This window comes from Myxocyprinus asiaticus, chromosome 29 (assembly GCF_019703515.2).
Source record: "Myxocyprinus asiaticus isolate MX2 ecotype Aquarium Trade chromosome 29, UBuf_Myxa_2, whole genome shotgun sequence".
Lineage (NCBI taxonomy): Eukaryota > Metazoa > Chordata > Actinopteri > Cypriniformes > Catostomidae > Myxocyprinus > Myxocyprinus asiaticus.
This window is the reverse complement of record NC_059372.1, coordinates 14,544,026-14,563,044: the sequence shown is the minus strand read 5'-3', so window position 1 is coordinate 14,563,044 and position 19,019 is coordinate 14,544,026. Positions and strand designations below refer to the sequence as shown.

Sequence of the window (19,019 nt, the reverse complement as noted above, 5' to 3'; positions counted from 1 at the left end):
TGCCATTCGAAAAATTCTAACAAGCCTTCTTCACAAAGACATTCAATGGAATAGAATACTAAATACATTATTTGCATCAAACACAAGAGAACAAACTGTATACATTTTTTTTATTGTGGTTTTGATAATTATGGTGTTAAAGAAAACCACAGTTTACCTCTAGTTCTCTGAGCACAGGATGGTCCTCGATTCCTGGGAAGAGTACTCTCATGGTATAAGTGCGGTAATCCAAATAGGGGATACCAGCCCGGTCCAGATCACTTGTTAACTCATTGATATCTGTCTGCAGTTCTGCAAAAGCTGAAAATGTAAAAGGGCAGGAAAAGAGAAAGAAAATATATATTGTTTTATTACATAATTTGTTGAATCTCATGAAACCTGTCAAGAACATGTTCGATTACATCGCAAGACCCCCCCCAATTACTGTAATGCCAAAATAAAAATAATTCTCATTATTGTAAGGTGAAAAAAACTCATTTCTTTAATGTAATATATGTTACAAGTTCAACACAAGTTAAGCTCATTCAACAGCATTTGTGGAGTAATGCTGATTACAACAAAAATAATTTAGACTTATCACTCATTTATTTAAAAAAAACCCAAAAAAACATGGCACTTGCAATGGAAGTGAATGGGGCATGAAGATAGAACATGATTCTAGTGTAATAAAATCATTTACTAAAGTTATATCCAATATTACAACTTTGTTGTCATGACAACATAACGCCAGGAAACCCTGTAGTCTGCTAAACACCATAACGCTGGTAAATCCCTGATTTCTTTCACACTATAATCCTGTTAGCATATATAATGTTCACGTCTTCTGGCTATACTTTTGAAACAGTGAGTATTTTAACATTTACAGACTGGCCCCATTCACTTCCATCTTAAGTGCCTTACTGTAACCCTGATTTTTGCTTTATTTTTACATAAACGAGGGGTGAGTCCAAATAATTTTTTGTGGTAATAAACATTATGCCACAAATCCTGTTGTTTGAGCTTAACTTGTATTGAATCCGGAACATTGCATCAAGTATTTATAAATTCTGGTAGTATTTGTTTTATTTCTCTTAACTCCTACTGATTTCAATAAATAAAAAATTGTATTGGAAATAATATCACAATTCAAAAAAGCTTATTTGCTCCTAAAAACAGGCTTCATTTTCTTTATGCAAAATATAATTTCTTATGTGTTGTATGTTGATATTGGGGAGAAATTTCACATGTTTAAAGGGATTTGGGGGTTGTTGCTGCATAAAAGATGACAGAACATGACAGAACACTCAGTGCTGTTCTAATCAAGATCTCTGAGGATTTTGTGTTCGTCCAGTTTTTTCCAAGAAGTTCCTGAAGTGTCTTGAAAGCTGATAAAGAGATAGTGAACCAAAATAACATCTTTACCTCTCTGTTTATGGCTTCCGCACACACACGCACACACGCACACAAACACACACACACATGTTAGAGCGGTTATCCTTATGAGGACTCTCCATAGACATAATTATTTTTATACTGTACAAACCATAGATTCTATCCCCTAACACTAACCATACCCCTAAACCTAACAAAAAACTTTCTGCATTTTTAAGCGATTTGAATTATGGGGACACTAGAAATGTCCTCATAAACCACATTTATAGCATAATACCCTTGTAATGACCAGTTTGTAAGCTAACAAAATGTCCTCGTAAACCAATTAAACCTGCCCACACACACACACACACACACACACACACACACACACACACACACACACACTAAATAAATTGAAGGCTGCTGAAGTGCTTGTTCCCTGCTGGTGGAAAATGAAGGTGGGATGTCTTTAATTGGGTCCATTCTGACATAGCCTGGAGCAGCACTCTACCCTAGGGGAGTTATCTCTCTCTCTTTCTCTCCTCACGTTTTCTTATTTCTCCTTTCTCCCATTCTGCCTCACTCTATCGCCTCCTCTCACCTGTCCTCCTTCTCCTCTACATCTCTTGCTGTCTATCACTATGGCTTTCTCTCATCTTAACCACACTCTCAGACAGGTGTGAAGGAGTGCAGGGCTCTCAGTCTGACAGCAGCAATCTGCCCTTCTGATACCTCTGCATCTTAGATTCCTCACAGCTCTAGAGTCAGTCAACACAAAACTCAATCTTTCAGCAGTGCTAACCATGGGTCAGGGACACTCTCTTTGTCAGAACTGTATGTGTGCTACTCTTGATTTTATTTGTCATCCAAAAGAAGCAAACAGCCTCATAGAACCCTAAAAAGAAGCAAAAGCAAGTGATATTTCACTAGATTTGTATTTGATTTATGCAACAAACATTTCAAACAGCAATATGCTACACTGTTGTCACATGATCACATTGTATGTTCATTTAGAAAGTGGTGTACTGTACAGTTATTTTGGATATCTTGGAAATAAAAAAATGTATTTAGCATTTTTGAACATATTTTGTATATATAAAAAAGTAGTCAGTCAAATCAGTAGGCCAATCAAATGAACACCACAACTATGAGCTGTTTCGCTCCCTCTCTAACGGATGAGTACAGGCCTGGTTTGGCTTTATCTTCAATAACGTGCAGGCTCTTCTAGTGTACAACACCACTAACTTCCTGTACTACCCTAACCCTTTCTTCGAACCGCTCAGCACCAATGGCATATTGGAACAGAAACCAGGTTCCCCTATCATTTTAAAGGTTGCAAGAAGAGAAATGTTGCATACCGCACAATGTGGCAAATATAATAGGTGATCTGTAGTATATACAGGGTTGGGCAGGATACTTAATGAAAGTATTCTAGGCTGAATACTAAATAATCTCTCTTAAATATATTCAGTAATGTATTTTGAATACAAGAATACTTTTAGAATACACATTTATAAAGGCAAGGCACAATTGGAAGAATTATGTGTGATATGTCATTATTACTGGATCTTGTCTGAACTGCTACATCTCCACTAATAACATCTAAGTGAGCCTAAACAGCCAGCTAGCTATTTCTCAGCAAATGTAATAAACTTAGCACTACCTTGATTTCTTTAAATTAGATGTGGAGTTAGACTCTGATGTTTTTCTTTAAGGAAGGAAGGTGGCAAACAGAAGGCAGTTTGCGGTCAACTACAATCAGTGGTGGAAATGGCTGAGATTCACTGGGGGGACTCTATTAATTTTTAGCTTGTTCACCGAGGATGCATTTAATTGATTGAAAATATTACAAAATTACAGTAAAGGCATTTATAATGTTACAATTGACTATTTATTTTAAAATAAATGATGTATTCTTCAAACTTTCTGTTCATCCAAGTAACCTCTACTTGCAGCAATGCAAAAATTCGGCAAATACTGTTAATTAAAGCTGCTAGTTTAGGACCTGTGAGGAGTCTTTTTCTCAAATTAGAGACTCTGATGTACTTTTATTCTTGTTGTTGTGCATCTGGGTTGTCCACTTCTCTCTGTGCCAGTTAGATCAAGATTGTTGTATTCTTTCAAAACAGAAGTGCATTGAATAGCCTTCATCTCTCAAAACAACAATAGACTGATGAATTTGAGGAAAAATATGTTTATTGTTTATAGGAGAATTATGTTATTTTTAAAACTGAAATCTGACTTGAAAGTCTAAAATAACATTACTGTAAAGTAACTAAAAAAATGCAATACCTCAGCTGGAAAAATACACTATATTGCGATTTCCACACTTCAATAAGTAGCACAACAATTTTAACCATTCTAACAAAAATAAATGTTAATTTAGTACTAAATTAACATATTAAATGATTTCTTAAGGATTATGTGACACATTATTTTCTTAGTAGACTGGAGTAATGGCAGCTGAAAATGGGGCTTTGCCATCATGGCTAAAAATTTAATTTGATTATAAATAAAAAACAAAACTTATTTCAGATTATAGAGATTATATATCTGTAATCTATAACCACATTACACTTGAGAAATGAAAATTCTTGGTTGAAACTGAACATTTTAAACACATTTTTTTCTTTTTGTTTTTTGTTCTTAAAAAATAATAGCCAAATTACTGGATGTTTCCCTTCATTTTAATGAATGGGCATTTGCTGTCAGCCAAGCCAAACCATGCCCCCAGCATTACGCGTGTGTGTATGTCAAGACTGCAGAACAGACATTCCCGAAGAAGAATACCAATACAAACGGCTTAGCATTTATTTGTGCATTAAATTACACACACACACACACACACACACACACACACACATACACACTTATGTACTTGTAGATGGTGTTCTGAGCAAAGAAAACAGTATTTTTGTGCATTCTTCTGGTGTGTGGATTTGTGAATTGAGCACGTGGATCTGTTGCGTGCATGTGTGGATCGGTTGCCCATGGATTCCCGTGTGCATCTGCCGATCTGCTGCATGAACGTGTTGTAGCCACTCATGATGGTCAACATTGCGCAACCACAGATGCAGAAGATCTCACACATTTATGTGCGGAACCCCACAAAGCTTTCATAGGCTACATAGTGGAGAAAAGATAGAAATACCCTTTATTCCCCTAACAAATGTAGCCAGTTTGAACAGGAATGCCTTTCCCCCAATACAAATTCACTCAGGGAACTCCCCTGCATTCCCTACCATTTCCAGCACTGACTACAATATCTCGCCCACTTTCCAACAGGAAAAATACTGTCTGTACCTCCAAGACCCTAAATCCCAGTTGTTTGTGTATGTTCAGAATGGCATTTTTTTTGTATTTTATTCTTCTTCTTAACCCATTGTTTGATTGGACTGACATAGATTAATACATTTTGACACAGAATTGGATACGAAATGCAAATTAACCATATTTTCAAGATGATAACTGGATACCATTTGCAGAAATTAAACATGCAACATAATGAGGTCCAGTGACAACAATGTAGAATATGAATGATTTTAATTAGGGTTGATTCCATATTTGGTTATTTATTCTTTGTATTTTCTACGTCTTTTACTACTCACACATTTATTTATTTTTTGGGGGTGCATTTAATTCTTTTACTCCTTTGATTTTAATTGTCAAGTTTTTATTAGTTTTTTTTAAATGCATTTACACAGCAATTACAATCGTGAGAAACAATGTATCATGCGCTCTAATGTAATATTTCTGTAAAAATGTGGCTGTATTGATTCTGGTGCACAGCTGGCAGCACGCAAAAAACACAACCCGCAATGTTATAATTTCACTTGATTGAAATTTTTTTTTTTTTTTTTCTGCTTTATTTTGTGGTCATTATACGAGAAGTATTCTAAAAGTATTCTATCAAAATTGTATAAAGTAACTGTATTCTGAATGCAGGTGCTTGAAAACATAATGGGGGCTAAATCCAGTTACTTAATTTTTGTATTCTGAAAACATAACGCTGTTACATCTATTCCATTACAGCCCAACCCTGAATATATAGCATGGTGGTATGCTATATATGAGCAAAGCCAACATCACTAAACCATGCCACTGTCAAGTCATAACAGTTCATCAATGTGGTAGTAATGAAACACAAAAGCAGTTTTAAGAATAATCTGTAACACTACTTTAGCGATGTATGTGTGTGAGAGTGTTTTTGGAACTTCTGAATTGTCTTTCTCACCTTCCTTGCACTCCAGTGCGACTCTGGATTCCAGGTTGTCCATTTGCATCTGGAGTCTCTTGAGAGTGAGGTCATTCTCGCGGGATTTGCGCTTGTACGCGATCAGCACGAGGATGACGATGATGAGCAAAAGACCACCGCCTGCTGCGATGCTGACAATTGCAGGGAGAGTCAGGAGACTGTCAGAAAGGATGTTAACTGAGCCGGGAGACACGTGAAGACCACCAACCTGCACCTGAGAGAAAACAAACACACATATACACACATTAGAATCAAGAATATATGCACACACACACACACAGATACATTACTTACAAAAAAGTACTAGGGTGGTACTATGGAACAGTGATGGTATCAAATGGTAATACCCTCATACTCTGATGTAAAAAGGATAATGTACAAAGAAGTAACATCAGAGTACCAAAAATACCATTATCCTATTGTATTTACATGATTCTTCAAAGAATACCATGGTATTAACATGGTATATGTCTAAACAATTACATTGTATTTCCCCAAACCACTGTTTTACCATGTATTAGTATTACCATGGTACATCTCCAAAAAACACATGGTATTACCATGCTACCATGTAAAAAACAAAACAAAACAAAAACATAGTAAAAGCTTGTAGTTTGTCGTACATTTTATTAGTGACACATAAAGATGCACACACAGAAATACAGTTAAGAGTGCACAATTATATCCTACCCTTTGACACAACAAAAGTACTGAAATACACCCCCACACACTTTTGGGCAGCACTAAAAGTAATTGCTTTCCTCTTCCTAGGGAACCTGGTGACAGCAACAACATGTTCCACTGCTGAAGGTCTGGCCTGTAATAACTAATGAGTGTTTAAACAGAAAATTGAACACCTACCTCAACCCCACAGGCCTCACACCTAGTAAACAAGTACTAAGGGGCCTTTCAAGTATGTAAACACATGAAACTTAAAGTAATTTGAGTGATCTATAGGGCACATAAACACACTGTAGAGGTCTTACCATGATTTTGTACTGGCCGGTGAGGTTAGGTGGCTCGCACAGCAGTTGAGACTCAGATATGGTGACAGAACAGGGAGTCTCTCCTATCAGAACTGTGTAGTTAAGCTTTACACCTCCAGAGGCAGCAGGAACCAGGTTCTTACCCTGTTATACAAATAGCACATGAATGTATATGCATATTTATGGGTTGCAAACCAGGACACATTATATATGTTTGGATTGTAACGATATGAAATATCCCTCTCAGGTCAAGGGTCATGCCTGAGGATGGACATACCTTTAAAATGATAGGAGAACCTGGTTTCTGTTCCAATATGCCATTGGTGCTGAGCGGTTCGAAGAAAGGGTTAGGGTAGTACAGGAAGTTAGTGTTGTTGTACACTAGAAGAGCCTGCACGTTATTGAAGATAAAGCCAAACTCATCCGCGTGCTTGACCGAGTCCAAACCAGGCCTGTACTCAGCCGTCAAAGAGGGAGCGAAACAGCTCATAGTAGTGGTGTTCAGAACTTTACACACCTGGAAAAGAGAGCAGAGAGAGAAATTTGATTTATTTTCATCAGCATTTTTCAGAGAGTAATTGTTATTCATTGCTTCATATCACTTCAGTTCTTTCCCATTAAGAATCCTTTGATACCATCTGTTTTCAAGTGTATTTTACCTAACTGAAAAGACTACAGATGCGTTTCCTTTTGTTAGACAACAACAGTGCTGGAGAACAAAGGGAAGAATAACTTTTATCTTCAAAAGTGAGAAAAAATAAAGTGTAAATAACACTTTTTGATTGAATCTTTCCATATCAAAGATTACTGGAAGACTCAACAAACAACTATTTTATATTACTCACAACAGAAATAAGGTACACGTTCAGCAATTTTACCAAAATAAATAAATAAATAAAATCATATTTTGCATGAAAAAAATTAAGCCTATTTTAAGATCATCAAGGTTTTTAGCATCACGTTATTCTGTGACTATTTTAAATGATCATTAAGCATATTTTACCTCAAATTCACATTATCGTAATGCTAAAATTACTGTAATGTGACAAAAATATGAATATACTATTTATACTGTTAAGTAGTTATATAATAAAAAATAAATGTATACATCATGGTAGTGTATTGCATACTGATTTGATAAAAAAAAAAAAAAAAAAATGTACTAGTCATTTGTTTTTATAATACAATAAAAAAATTACTATAGTACAGTAATGAGAACCACCACTAAAAACAATGGGAAATAATAATAATTAAAAAAAACTAAAATAAAAAAAAAAAAAAAAACAGTAAAATGTCCGGACACATTACACTAATGAAAAATTTATGTGCTTAATTGTTATGGAAATTATATCCCAATGCAACAAATCTCAATGGTCCTAAAAATAGGCATTTTCTTTAAATAAAATGTAATTTCTTATTTTTTTTCTTTTGATTTGGGGGGGGTGAAATGAGGCCTGGACATGTCTTTGTGAGATTTTTGGGAAATGTCACAAGCTGGATTTGAACCACTAAGCAACGGATCCAACATGATTATACTGATGCTAAATGCAAACAGCTGGTATTAACTCTAGTAAGATAATTAGCTAATAACACTTGCATACTTTAAGTACACAAAAACTGTGTCATACATCTGCACTGCATAAATATCAGTAGTCACACTTGACGGACACACTCACTTCTATGTGCACAGTAACAGAGCAGCGCTGACGCTCGAACAACAAAATTGATTGCTGTGAAACTGACTGCGCCTCGAGGTTTTCATCTCATTTCTTTCTTCTCCACGACTCTCAGGGGAGAAACTTAATTAGAGCTAAATATCTTCAAAGCACGGCAGGACCGGCAAGCACCACACCACCTACTCGCATCTCGCCTCCTCGAGTCAGAGCTGCAATCGATATTAACTCATTTTGACCACACAAACTTGATTTAGTTGAGATTGAGGGTGCATCTCATTCCACAGCATTTGGTTCCTCATTCCTCTGCTGTTACTCTTCGCTTGGCCCTTGAGGAGTGTATAATAAGTGATATTCTTACTTGGCATCCTGACACCACAATGGTTTTCTTGTCATTGATTAACTGGTATTGGCTTTTACTTGCTTGTTGGGTTGGTGTCATTGCTAGTGAACAGAATAGGAGTATTCCAAAGAAAAAAGTTTTTGTCCTCAAGGCTAAATTCTCAGAATTTACTGAGGGTCAGTAAACTCATTGAGGCATGAAAACAAGCAAAACTTAGCCTCTATTTTCAATTGTGATGATTCAGTGGGAGTTTTGTTCCTTTAAAAGTAGCTTTTGCATGGGATATCCAGGATACGTTCAAGAATGTGTTTAAAGAATGGCCCCTCACAGTACACTTACACCGATCAGCCACAACATTAAAACCATCTGCCTAATATTGTGTTGGTCCCCTTTGTGCCACCCAGCATCTCAGAATAGCGAATCTCAGAGCGCTTATCTGAGTTACCATAGACTTTGTCAGTTCAAACCAGTCCAGCCATTCTCAGTTGACTTCTCTCATCAACAAGGCGTTACTGTCTGCAGAATTGTTTTGGCACCATTCTGAGTAAACTCTAGAGACTGTTGTACGTGAAAATCCCAGGAGATCAGCAGTTACAGAAATACTCAACATCAGCAACCTTCCAGTTACAAGGCATGAGTTTCATCCACTAAACCAGATAACTGCAAAATATCAGTTATCTAGTAGGACTAACCCACTGCTCTTCCTTGAACTTGAGGAGAAAGTTTTAAAAGCATATATATAAAAACACAACTTTCATGGCAGCTGACTGAACAGCATGTAGGTTTGAATTACATTTGATGTTGCCTCCATGGGCTCAGATCTTCTCTGTTGTATTGAGGCACTTTACATTACGCCCTATGTTTTCATGAAAACAGAAGCACTCTGGCAGCAGATCTAGTTAAAAATAAATGGGATTCAATAACTCTAAAGTCACACTGTCATCAAAACCTGTAATCCCATTACACACACTAGAGCACCATACGTTATGTAACACATCTACTCAAATCGGGAATTGTCGAAAACTTTCAATGCAAAGCTGAATGGTAAAGAACTAAGTAAAAGTAAAAATTTTGGTGTCAACAGAGTATTCTAAGAAAAAGCAAAAATTTAGTGTTTTTGGGATTATCAGCAAATGTATAACTGTAATTTGGCAGTCCCTGATATAGCAGGATTTAACATTTGTTTCGATCAAGGACACAATGTTCTATTTTGAAGTGGTTAAAAACATGGGCTGGAAACCATAAGGCTGCAGGTTCGAGGCCCACAGGGCATGATCTGTGAACTACAAAGGGTATTCACCATTGCACCCTTGAGCAAAAAAAAAAAAAATTGCTTTGAATTTACACGATTTAAACATGTACATCGGTTCCACATGAATCAATTAAGTTACATCAACATATTTTATCCTCTTGGTTTAGATTAATTCTTTGTCAGAAAACATAATTTCTTCATGTAATTTCAACAAAACGGAATAAAGTTATTTTCAAATGACCCAATTAAGTACCCTCAAAGTGATTTTATGTGTCCCTAACATGTTCATTTCTTAAGTTCTACATAATATTTTTGTGTTACATTACTGATTTGTGTTATTATGTTATATAAAGCAAAAGCATACATTAGCATGCTAAATGCCAAGTAGTATTTGCTACTTGAGTATAGTAACCTACAGCATGGTGTTTGTGTACCTGTCCTCAACCTAAGCACAAGCTCCACTCTTCACCATAATGGTAACCTAGCGTATCAGAATTGATTCTAAATCCCAAAATAACAACATTAAAAACTATTAAGTCTTCCCCTTTTCTTATTTTGTTCAGAAATTAATAAATTAACAATTAATTTCAACATTTTTACTTTCTGGACCAAGTCCCATGCAAAGTATGCTGGGAACGACAAATCACCTTGCCCATGTTTTTGAACAGACTTGATTTGTTCACATTTACCCTAAGTGGAGTGCACATTTTAGAGAATTTACATTAAATACACAAAAGCAAAGAAAACAAGTTTAAAAGAGAAACCCAATTTTGTTGTGTAGATAATATGATTTAGTAAATCGGACAACCTGCGTTTTCCAGTATTTTTTCAGTGTACCTGTAATAAGTGTACAAAAAGCAACTAAGGATAAAAGTGCCTGCTAAATGACTACTAACTACAGTTATGACAAAGAACAACTGTTTTCTTCATATCTATTAAGTTCCTGAGTCACCCCCAATCTTTGTGTTAACAGCCTGAATTCTAACAATTACGCTACTACCAACACCTCAAAATAACATGTAGATACCAAGTTTTTCATGACACTCACTTGCTAAGCAGGACATGATAAAGGTCTAATGTGTTTGAACTGCATTTGTGTTTTTCTGTCCTTTCGTGGCAGTGCCATATCAGAGACAGATGCTGTGGACACAACCAGCCTGGCACGGCCTACAACAGCCTCGTGCTGGCTCTTCACACCATCTGTTTAAAACTGGCTGGACGCACACTGGCTGTTGACACATTTTGTCTTGCTGTACCAGTTTGTTTCTTCACTCTGGTCCACAACAAGCTATCTGTTTCCCAGGCACACAAATCATGTAGCTTTCCACATGGCTGGAATTTAATTAGCAGGGTTTTCTACATTTGAAATACACCAGGTGTAAGTATGCAGATACTGAGTGGGACAAAACCGAATACATGTAAAAGAAAGACTTAGTTCCCTATCTGTCACTCACTCCACGTTGTGTCAGTGTAGTCACAATAGGGGTCGCCCTTGGGAGCCCCAAACACCTCTGATCTTTGAGAAAAGGCAAATGGGAATTGGTGAGTGGAATTTGCATACCACTCCCCGGACATACGGGTATAAAAGGAGCTGGCTCGCATCCACTCATTCAGATTTTCTCTTCGTAGCCGAGTGGTTGTGTTCAGCATTACTCTGCCGATCCATTCATCTTGAAAAGCTGTTGGATTTACCCCGCATTACAGTGGCTTCTCCCCCTCTTGCACCGGTGGAGTGCAGAGAACACCCCTGGGTGCTTCAGCAGCCTAAAAGAGTATATTCTTCCACTAAAAGAGTATATTTCCCTTCTGAAAGAGTGGCACTCACGGAGAGCATCTTTTTATCTCATTCGGCGCTCGCGAAGTGCATGAGCTCTCGATCGCAGCATGTTGAGAGCGGGCTCGTCCAGCCTCGGGTGCGGTCGCCCAGTCGCAGGCTGAGGGGGAGCTGGCGGCCATGCTTGCCCGGGCAGCTGCGAGCGTCGGGCTGGAGTGGAACCCTCCACTCCCCCAAACCCTCACGTCTTGACAATTGGTTCCTGGGCTCAGAGCGCTGATCACGGCCATGCCCCGCCCTTTCCTTTCCTTTCTTCCCAGAGGTGCATGATGAGCTCACGAGATCGTGGTGTGCACCTTTCACTGCCCGGACCCAATTTGTGGGCTCTTACGCTCTCACTACCCTCGACGGTGGGGCTGCCAGGGGGTACTTGGCAATTCCCCTGGCGAAACCGTCAGAGACACCCGTCCAGGGCCTGTAGGCTTACGTTTTCACTGGCGACTAAGGCCTACGGTGCCGCTGGACAGGCCGCCTCCACCCTGCACGCCATGGCTCTCCTGCAAGTGCACCAAGTCAAGGTGCTGAGAGAACTGCACGAGGGTAGTTCTGACCCAGGATTGATGCAGGAACTGCACTCGGTGACCGATCTCGCCCTCCGGGTGAAGAAGGGCCACGACTGCGTTGGCATATCAACTGCCTTGAGTTGCTGGCAGTATTGCTTGCCCTGCGGAGGCTTCGGCCATTGATCCAGGACAAGCACGTGTTGGTCCGGATGGACAACATCTATTTGGATCGCACGCAGAGCATTAGAAGCTCTGAACAGCTCTTTGTCTGCTTTGGAGGACAGCGGAAAGGGAGCGCTGTCTCCAAACAGAGGATCGCCCACTGTATTGGTCCGTATTGGTCTGAGAAACTATAACCCAACACTAACCCTACCTGTAATCTAATCCTAACCAACCAGGTAGCACTTTCCTCATAAATATAAATTTATATGAGTACATTTATGAGTCTTTCTCAAAGTGCGTTGCAGAAAATAAAGAAAAAAAAACTCTCTCAACTTTTACTTTTATTACAGGGCATCACATTTGCATTTTTCCCCGACGTACTTACAATGCACCAACCCCACTGAAATCAATGGATTCACAGAGTTTTCTGATATAGCATAAACTCTAGTGTGTAAGCACTCTAAAACGTTCTACTGTAATGAAGGAGCATTGCATTAAATAAAAGAAATTCATAAGGGTTTGAAGCAACATAAATGTGAGTAAATAATTACAAATTTTTTATTTTTAGGAAAACTATCCCTTTAAGGATACACTGCCTTCACTACCAGCTCTGAATTATGTCCTTTGTTGTTTTACATACATGTACATAAAACTGGTTATCAGGAAAATATCAGGCAGAAAATGAGAATGTAGAACAACTATTTGTATCTTCATGTTTTTAGAAAAATGCCTGTGGCTTTTTGTTAAATGCATGTGCTAGAATACGTTTATCATCTATAGTTCACATTCTTCGTGTTGGTTTTGCGAACAGGCTCTTATCTGTGGTATCAGGGGAGGTCTTTGACACTGATTGGTGGGAGCATCTGATCCCTTCGTTTCAGAAGAAAACTAAAGTGCCTTTGTCATAGGCTCAGAGAGCTTCAGGAATCCATCTCCAGACTTTATACGGAATCTTAATTTTTTTCTTCTTCTCAAGAGAAGACAAAGATAGAAAAACTCATTTTTTAGCTATAATCAGAAAAATGATTAATGTCTCAATTGCAGGCTGGTGACAGGTACAGCAGGATGCACAAAGGCAATTGTCTGCCGTGTGCTCAGCTTCTGAGAACCCCGCCAGGTAAAGGGAGGGGAGGAAAGGAGGGAGAGGAGCAATTTGGGGAGGAGGTAGATGACAATTTGAAGGCTGCCTTGACGGGCGCTCCCCTCTGATTGCCAGACCTGTTTGTTCCCTAAACCCCCTTAAAAATACTGAGAAGGGGGATGAAGAGATACATAATCATAACCTTAGTACTTAAAGGAATGGTTCGTGCAAAAATGAAAATTCTGTAATCATTTACTCACCATCATGTTGTTCCAAACCAGTATGATAGAAAATGAGAATTGGAAAATACAATTTTTTGAAGAATATCCTGGCAACTCTTTACATACAATGAAAGTGAATAAAACTGGGGCTGTCAAGCTTCAAAAAGCACCATAAAAATATCATTAAAGTGTCCATATGACTTGTTCACTATATTCCAAGTTTTCTGAAGCCATATGATACCAACCAAAAGTCATTATTCACTGATGGTATTCACCTCCAGTAAGCTGTTAAACACTGCAACCAGATCATTGAGTCAGTAAGGTGAACTTGAGAACCAGTCCAATTTGTAAACAAATCATTCAGACTGGTTTTGTGAACTTGATCTACGAATCATTAAAAAGATCAACTCCTCAAAAGAGCGATTCCTTCACAAATTGAAAATAGCTATCACTTTAGAAGACTTGGAATATAGCACAAAAGTTATATGGACTACTTTTATGATAATTTCATGATAACCGCTTTATTCACTTTCATTATATGGAAAAGAGAGGCCAAGATCTTACCTCTTGTGTTCCACAGAATAAAGAAAGTCATATGGGTTCGGAAGGCATGAGGGTGAGTAAATCATGAAAGAATTTTCATTTTTGGGTGAACTTTTCTTTTAATAAAAATTCAGCCCATTCACTTTCATGCTGGAATGAAAGCCGAGTCGAATCTTTGGTGACCATTCTGATGAGGAGAAGAGAGACTTCAGCTAAAAGAAGGAATTAAACCTTTCTCTCTGTGTGTATCTTTCTTTCTTTGTTGTAAAGAGTAAGAAAGAGAAAGAGAGAGCACTAGTACCTGACACATCAGACATAGTGTCCACACAACATATTTCAGGAGTCCCTCTAAAGAACTCTAAGAGCTCTGGGCTCCATGAAGCATGGAGAAATGCAGGGCTTCTGTCACTCCTCATTGCGCAGTTGGTGTCTCTTTTACTAAAAGTGACTTTCAGGAGAACTACCCGCACATACACTGGCAGACAAAAGTTTGGAATAATGTACAGATTTTGCTGTTTCGGAAGGAAATTGGTACTTTAATTCACCAAAGTAGCATTAAACTGATCACAAAGTATAGTCAGGACATACTGATGTAAAAAACAGCACCATCACTATTTGAAAAAAAGTCATTTTTATCTAGACAGGCCCCATTTCCAGCAGCCATCACTCAACACCTTATCCATAAGTAATCATGCTAAATTGCTAATTTGGTACTAGAAAATCACTTCACAATATATCAAACAGTGCCAAAAGCTATTTGGTTCATTAAATGAAGCTTAACATTGTCTTTGTGTTTGTTTTCAAGCTGCCAGAGTATGCAATAGACTGGCATGTCTTAAGGTCAATATTAGGTCAAAAATGGCAAAAAAGAAACAGCTTTCTCTAGAAACTCGTCAGTCAATCATTGTTTTGAGGCTATACAATGCTTGAAATTGCCAAAAAACTGAAGATTTCATACAAAGGTGTACACTACAGTCTTCAAAGACAAAGGACAACTGGCTCTAACAAGGACAGAAAGAGATGTGTAAGACCAGATGTACAACTAAACAAGAGGATAAGTACATCAGAGTGTCTAGTTTGAGAAATAGACACCTCACATGTCCTCAGCTGACAGCTTCATTGAATTCTACACACTCAACACCAGTTTCATGTACAACAGTAAAGAGAAGACTCAGGGGTGCAGGCCTTATGGGAAGAATTGCAAAGAAAAAGCCACTTTTGAAACAGAAAAACAAAAAGAAAAGGTTAGAGTGAGCAAAGAAACACAGACATTGGACAACAGATAATTGGAAAAGAGTGTTATGGATCTTAACCCCATTGAGCTTTTGTGGGATCAGCTAGACTGTAAGGTGCGTGAGAAGTGCCAGACAAGACAGCCACATCTATGGCAAGTGCTACAGGATGTGTGGGGTGTAATGTCACCTGAGTATCTGGACAAATTGACAGCTAGAATGACAAGGATCTGCAAAGCTGTCATTGCTGCATGTGGAGGATTTTTTGATGAGAACTCTTTGAAGTAGTTTAAGAAGTTCTGATTTTTTTTTTTCAAATTGTAATAGCAATTTTTAACATTATTAATGTCCAGACTATATATTGTGATCAGTGGAATGCCACTTTAGTGAATAAAAGTACACATTTCTTTCTATAAGACAAAATCTGTACATTATTCCAAACTTTTGGCCTCCAGTATAGGTACATTTGTAGAGTTGGCGTTTAAGGTGCACTTATGCCATTAGAAACAGAGGATGGTTTTTCTTTCACCTCAGTAAAGACAATTGTAACTCAGTGATAATGTGTGATTAGGGCTGCTATGAAATACTGTAAGATACTGTAGTACAAAGTGGATTTGTGCTTTAAATGGGGCATATTTTACACATTTAGCATTCCATTTTTATCCCCATAAATCCACTTATTAGAATTCAACAGGCTCTTTTTGCTACTGTAAGTTTAAGGGTTTTTTCTTGCATGTAAAAAAAGAGTTAAAGTTCTTTTAACTTGACATGACATCTAAAAAGACACTGAAAAACAGTGAGAAGCAGTAACAGCATTTACAGTATATCTCTTCAAAGCATTATTACACAGTACAATCTCCCTTCTGTTACAGTAGAATGTCACTGGGTATCCCATTCTCCAGTCTGACCAAGGCCTAGCAAAAAAAAAAAAAAAATCCTCTACTATTAATTAAACTTGGACCCCTGGAGTGGAGAGCAAATTGAATTTGCACCGATTCTTAAGACTTCTGCCTTCTCATTTCGGAATCTCCTTATGCTGATCAAACATTTCTGTCAGCAGTTCATCTTCCTTTGAAACCCATTAACCAATACAAACCACATTAACTGGCCACTATTCACTAAAACATTAAGTAACAGTGTTGGGGAGTAATTAACTAAAAGTAGTAATGCTACTTACTTAATAACATTTATCAGTTGTGTGACAGTAGCTCGTTTTGAAAACAGAGCAGCTTTTACAGTAACAAGCTACATTTTCCAATGAATGGCTGTGTAGTGTGACAAAAGGGTACATCGTTCGTATATCATTGTCTATGATCTACAAGCAAATAAATCGATGAAATAATCAAAGAAACTAGTCTAAAACAGCCACTCTCTCTCTCTTATGGAAAGTCAGATTCATTTTAGCCATTTAAACTGAATAAAAATAAATAAATAAATCAAAATCACTGATTTTATTTTAGTCCCTGCAGATGCCAGTGTGGTATTCTATGTCTTCTTTTTTGCAGCAATATACAAAATAATATAATAATATATATTACAAAATAATTAATTTAACAATGTTTTTAATATTTAATAATATAAGACAAAATAACATAATTTTGTCAAATCCTTTGTTTTCAACTATGTTTAGTAACTATAATGGTTTCGAGTTTTGTTGGTGGTATTTAGAGTGAGTAATTCTTTTTAAATGCTGTTTATTTAAGTCACCCTTATTGAGATCCTAATAGTTTTTGTGCCAGATACTGTAAATACTTTAAAATAAAATAAATTATATTATATTTTAAAACATATTCCTCCCCATTAAATAGCTTTGAGGAAGTTTTTTATTAATATAGCTTGTAGTGTTGCTAACTACTTCCCAAAAACTGTTCGAAAACAGCCTCAGATGAAGTCGCTCAGAATACTACAAAAACGGCCAACAAATTCCAGTTTGGCAAAGGTGGCAGCAGCTATGAAAAATGCTCAAATTAAAAGCTTCATCCACACCACTTTACACAGTCTGAATTATTCAGTGGTGTACTTAGTAGAAATTACAGATACACAGCTTGAAAAGAGGTCATGCATGGGCTTGTGGGTAGAAGATTTCTGGAGCTGCGGTGGTGAGTCATGGCTGATCTAGCCTCCATGGGTCAACAGAAAGGACTGAAATTAGTCTAATGCATCCCAAAAAAGTTAGAGAGCAGATTGTGCCATCCTTTCTCTTTTGAAAGTCACTGATAATTAACTGAAACCTGCAGACAAAGAATGCCACTTCCCAAGGTCGTGCATCTCTGATACGATTTGGTTTCGTCGCGTTGACTCTCGTGAGATATCAGCTCACTCAAGAGAAAACCATTATCCCAAAAGCCCTAAGCTCAGGTAACTAAGGTCATTTCAAAAAGAGAGGGCAGATAATTCAGGAACCACTGATAACAGAGATAAATAAATAAATCGTGTTTTCAGCTACTCACGTTTACGGATTCCCGTCCACCATACTTGATCCGAATCCTCGGCTCCTGTATGACATCCAAGTTTGTCCCGGTCACCATGAGAGGCGTGTGTCCACTGAAAAACACATGAAAGGGTTTTTTTTACACTCTGTTTTCTTGAAAAACTGTCTGACACATGTCAGATCATAGTCTTGGAGACCTGATTTCGTAGTTACTGCAGGCTGAAAATGTCTTTTATTTGCACTTGTTTGTGTTGTTTTAGCACCCAATTCACTATAGGAATTATGCAAATCAGGTATCAGTGCAAACAAGCCCAAAAATCTGTGCAAAACACAAATTCCATGGGGCGATTCCTTATCTTTGCAGGCCGATTCAATGTGATAGGTTATGGAGGATGCAGCAGTTTAGGAAATGTAAAAAAAAAAAAAAGTTTTTTTTACCGCCTGCTTTTCATGCGCAAAAGTGTCACAAAGTTTAGTGAATTTGCCCCAGAATGTTTACGTTCAATGTAAAAAAAAAAACTTTAAAACTTTCATGCAAAAATAACTCAACTCCACTCAAATCGGAACTGCCCTAAAAACTTGCTCCTTTGAGAAACATCGCTTAGAAGATAATACACTTTTGAGAAAGGAGTGATTACAGATGCTTTTAACTAGCTTCAGTAAATGTAATCAAACATACTAGACTCATCTTTGAAAACAATAAAGGAACAGAAGCAGCGGTGATCCTGCTTAGCGTTCTGAAAATGTCCACGGCTTAATAGCATACAACAAAAGCATTGAGCGTCTGGGAGTGGAATGGGTGAGGAACGCTCCCTCTAGCTGTTTCACTTGTTTACTGTTGAGCACTTAATTAGCCTAGTGCAGCTTGTACGTGTGTTCTGTTCAATGTGGACAACTGGTACATCTGCTACAGCCCCATTCTGCCTTCTATTGCTGCCCTGGCCTGGGGAGTTTGAGTGAGAGGGCAGGTTATTAGAGGTTTTCATTATCTTTGTGCACTCCAGTGTGTACCATGTGGCTCTAATCTGTTGTTGAAGATGTGAATTCCCATTAAACAGATAAAGTGACCACAAATTAAACAACAGAAATTACCCATAGAGAAGAGAATGAGTTTAAAATGTACGTTCATGGTAAAGCAGTATGCAGTGGT

The 19,019-nt window shown here is 37.7% G+C and overlaps 1 protein-coding gene across 1 annotated transcript in view; it reads right to left on the bottom strand.

Annotated features, from left to right (window-relative positions):
* LOC127419895 (plexin-A2-like) overlaps nt 1-19,019 on the bottom strand; it is a 318,335-nt gene that overhangs the window by 54,920 nt on the left and 244,396 nt on the right. Inside the window, exons 17-21 of the mRNA XM_051661704.1 lie at nt 17,889-17,982; nt 6,872-7,111; nt 6,595-6,738; nt 5,588-5,822; nt 158-300 (exon numbers count right to left, since the gene is read on the bottom strand). Of these exons, the coding sequence (XP_051517664.1) occupies nt 158-300; nt 5,588-5,822; nt 6,595-6,738; nt 6,872-7,111; nt 17,889-17,982 (856 nt within the window). The remainder of the gene's footprint in view (nt 1-157; nt 301-5,587; nt 5,823-6,594; nt 6,739-6,871; nt 7,112-17,888; nt 17,983-19,019) is intronic.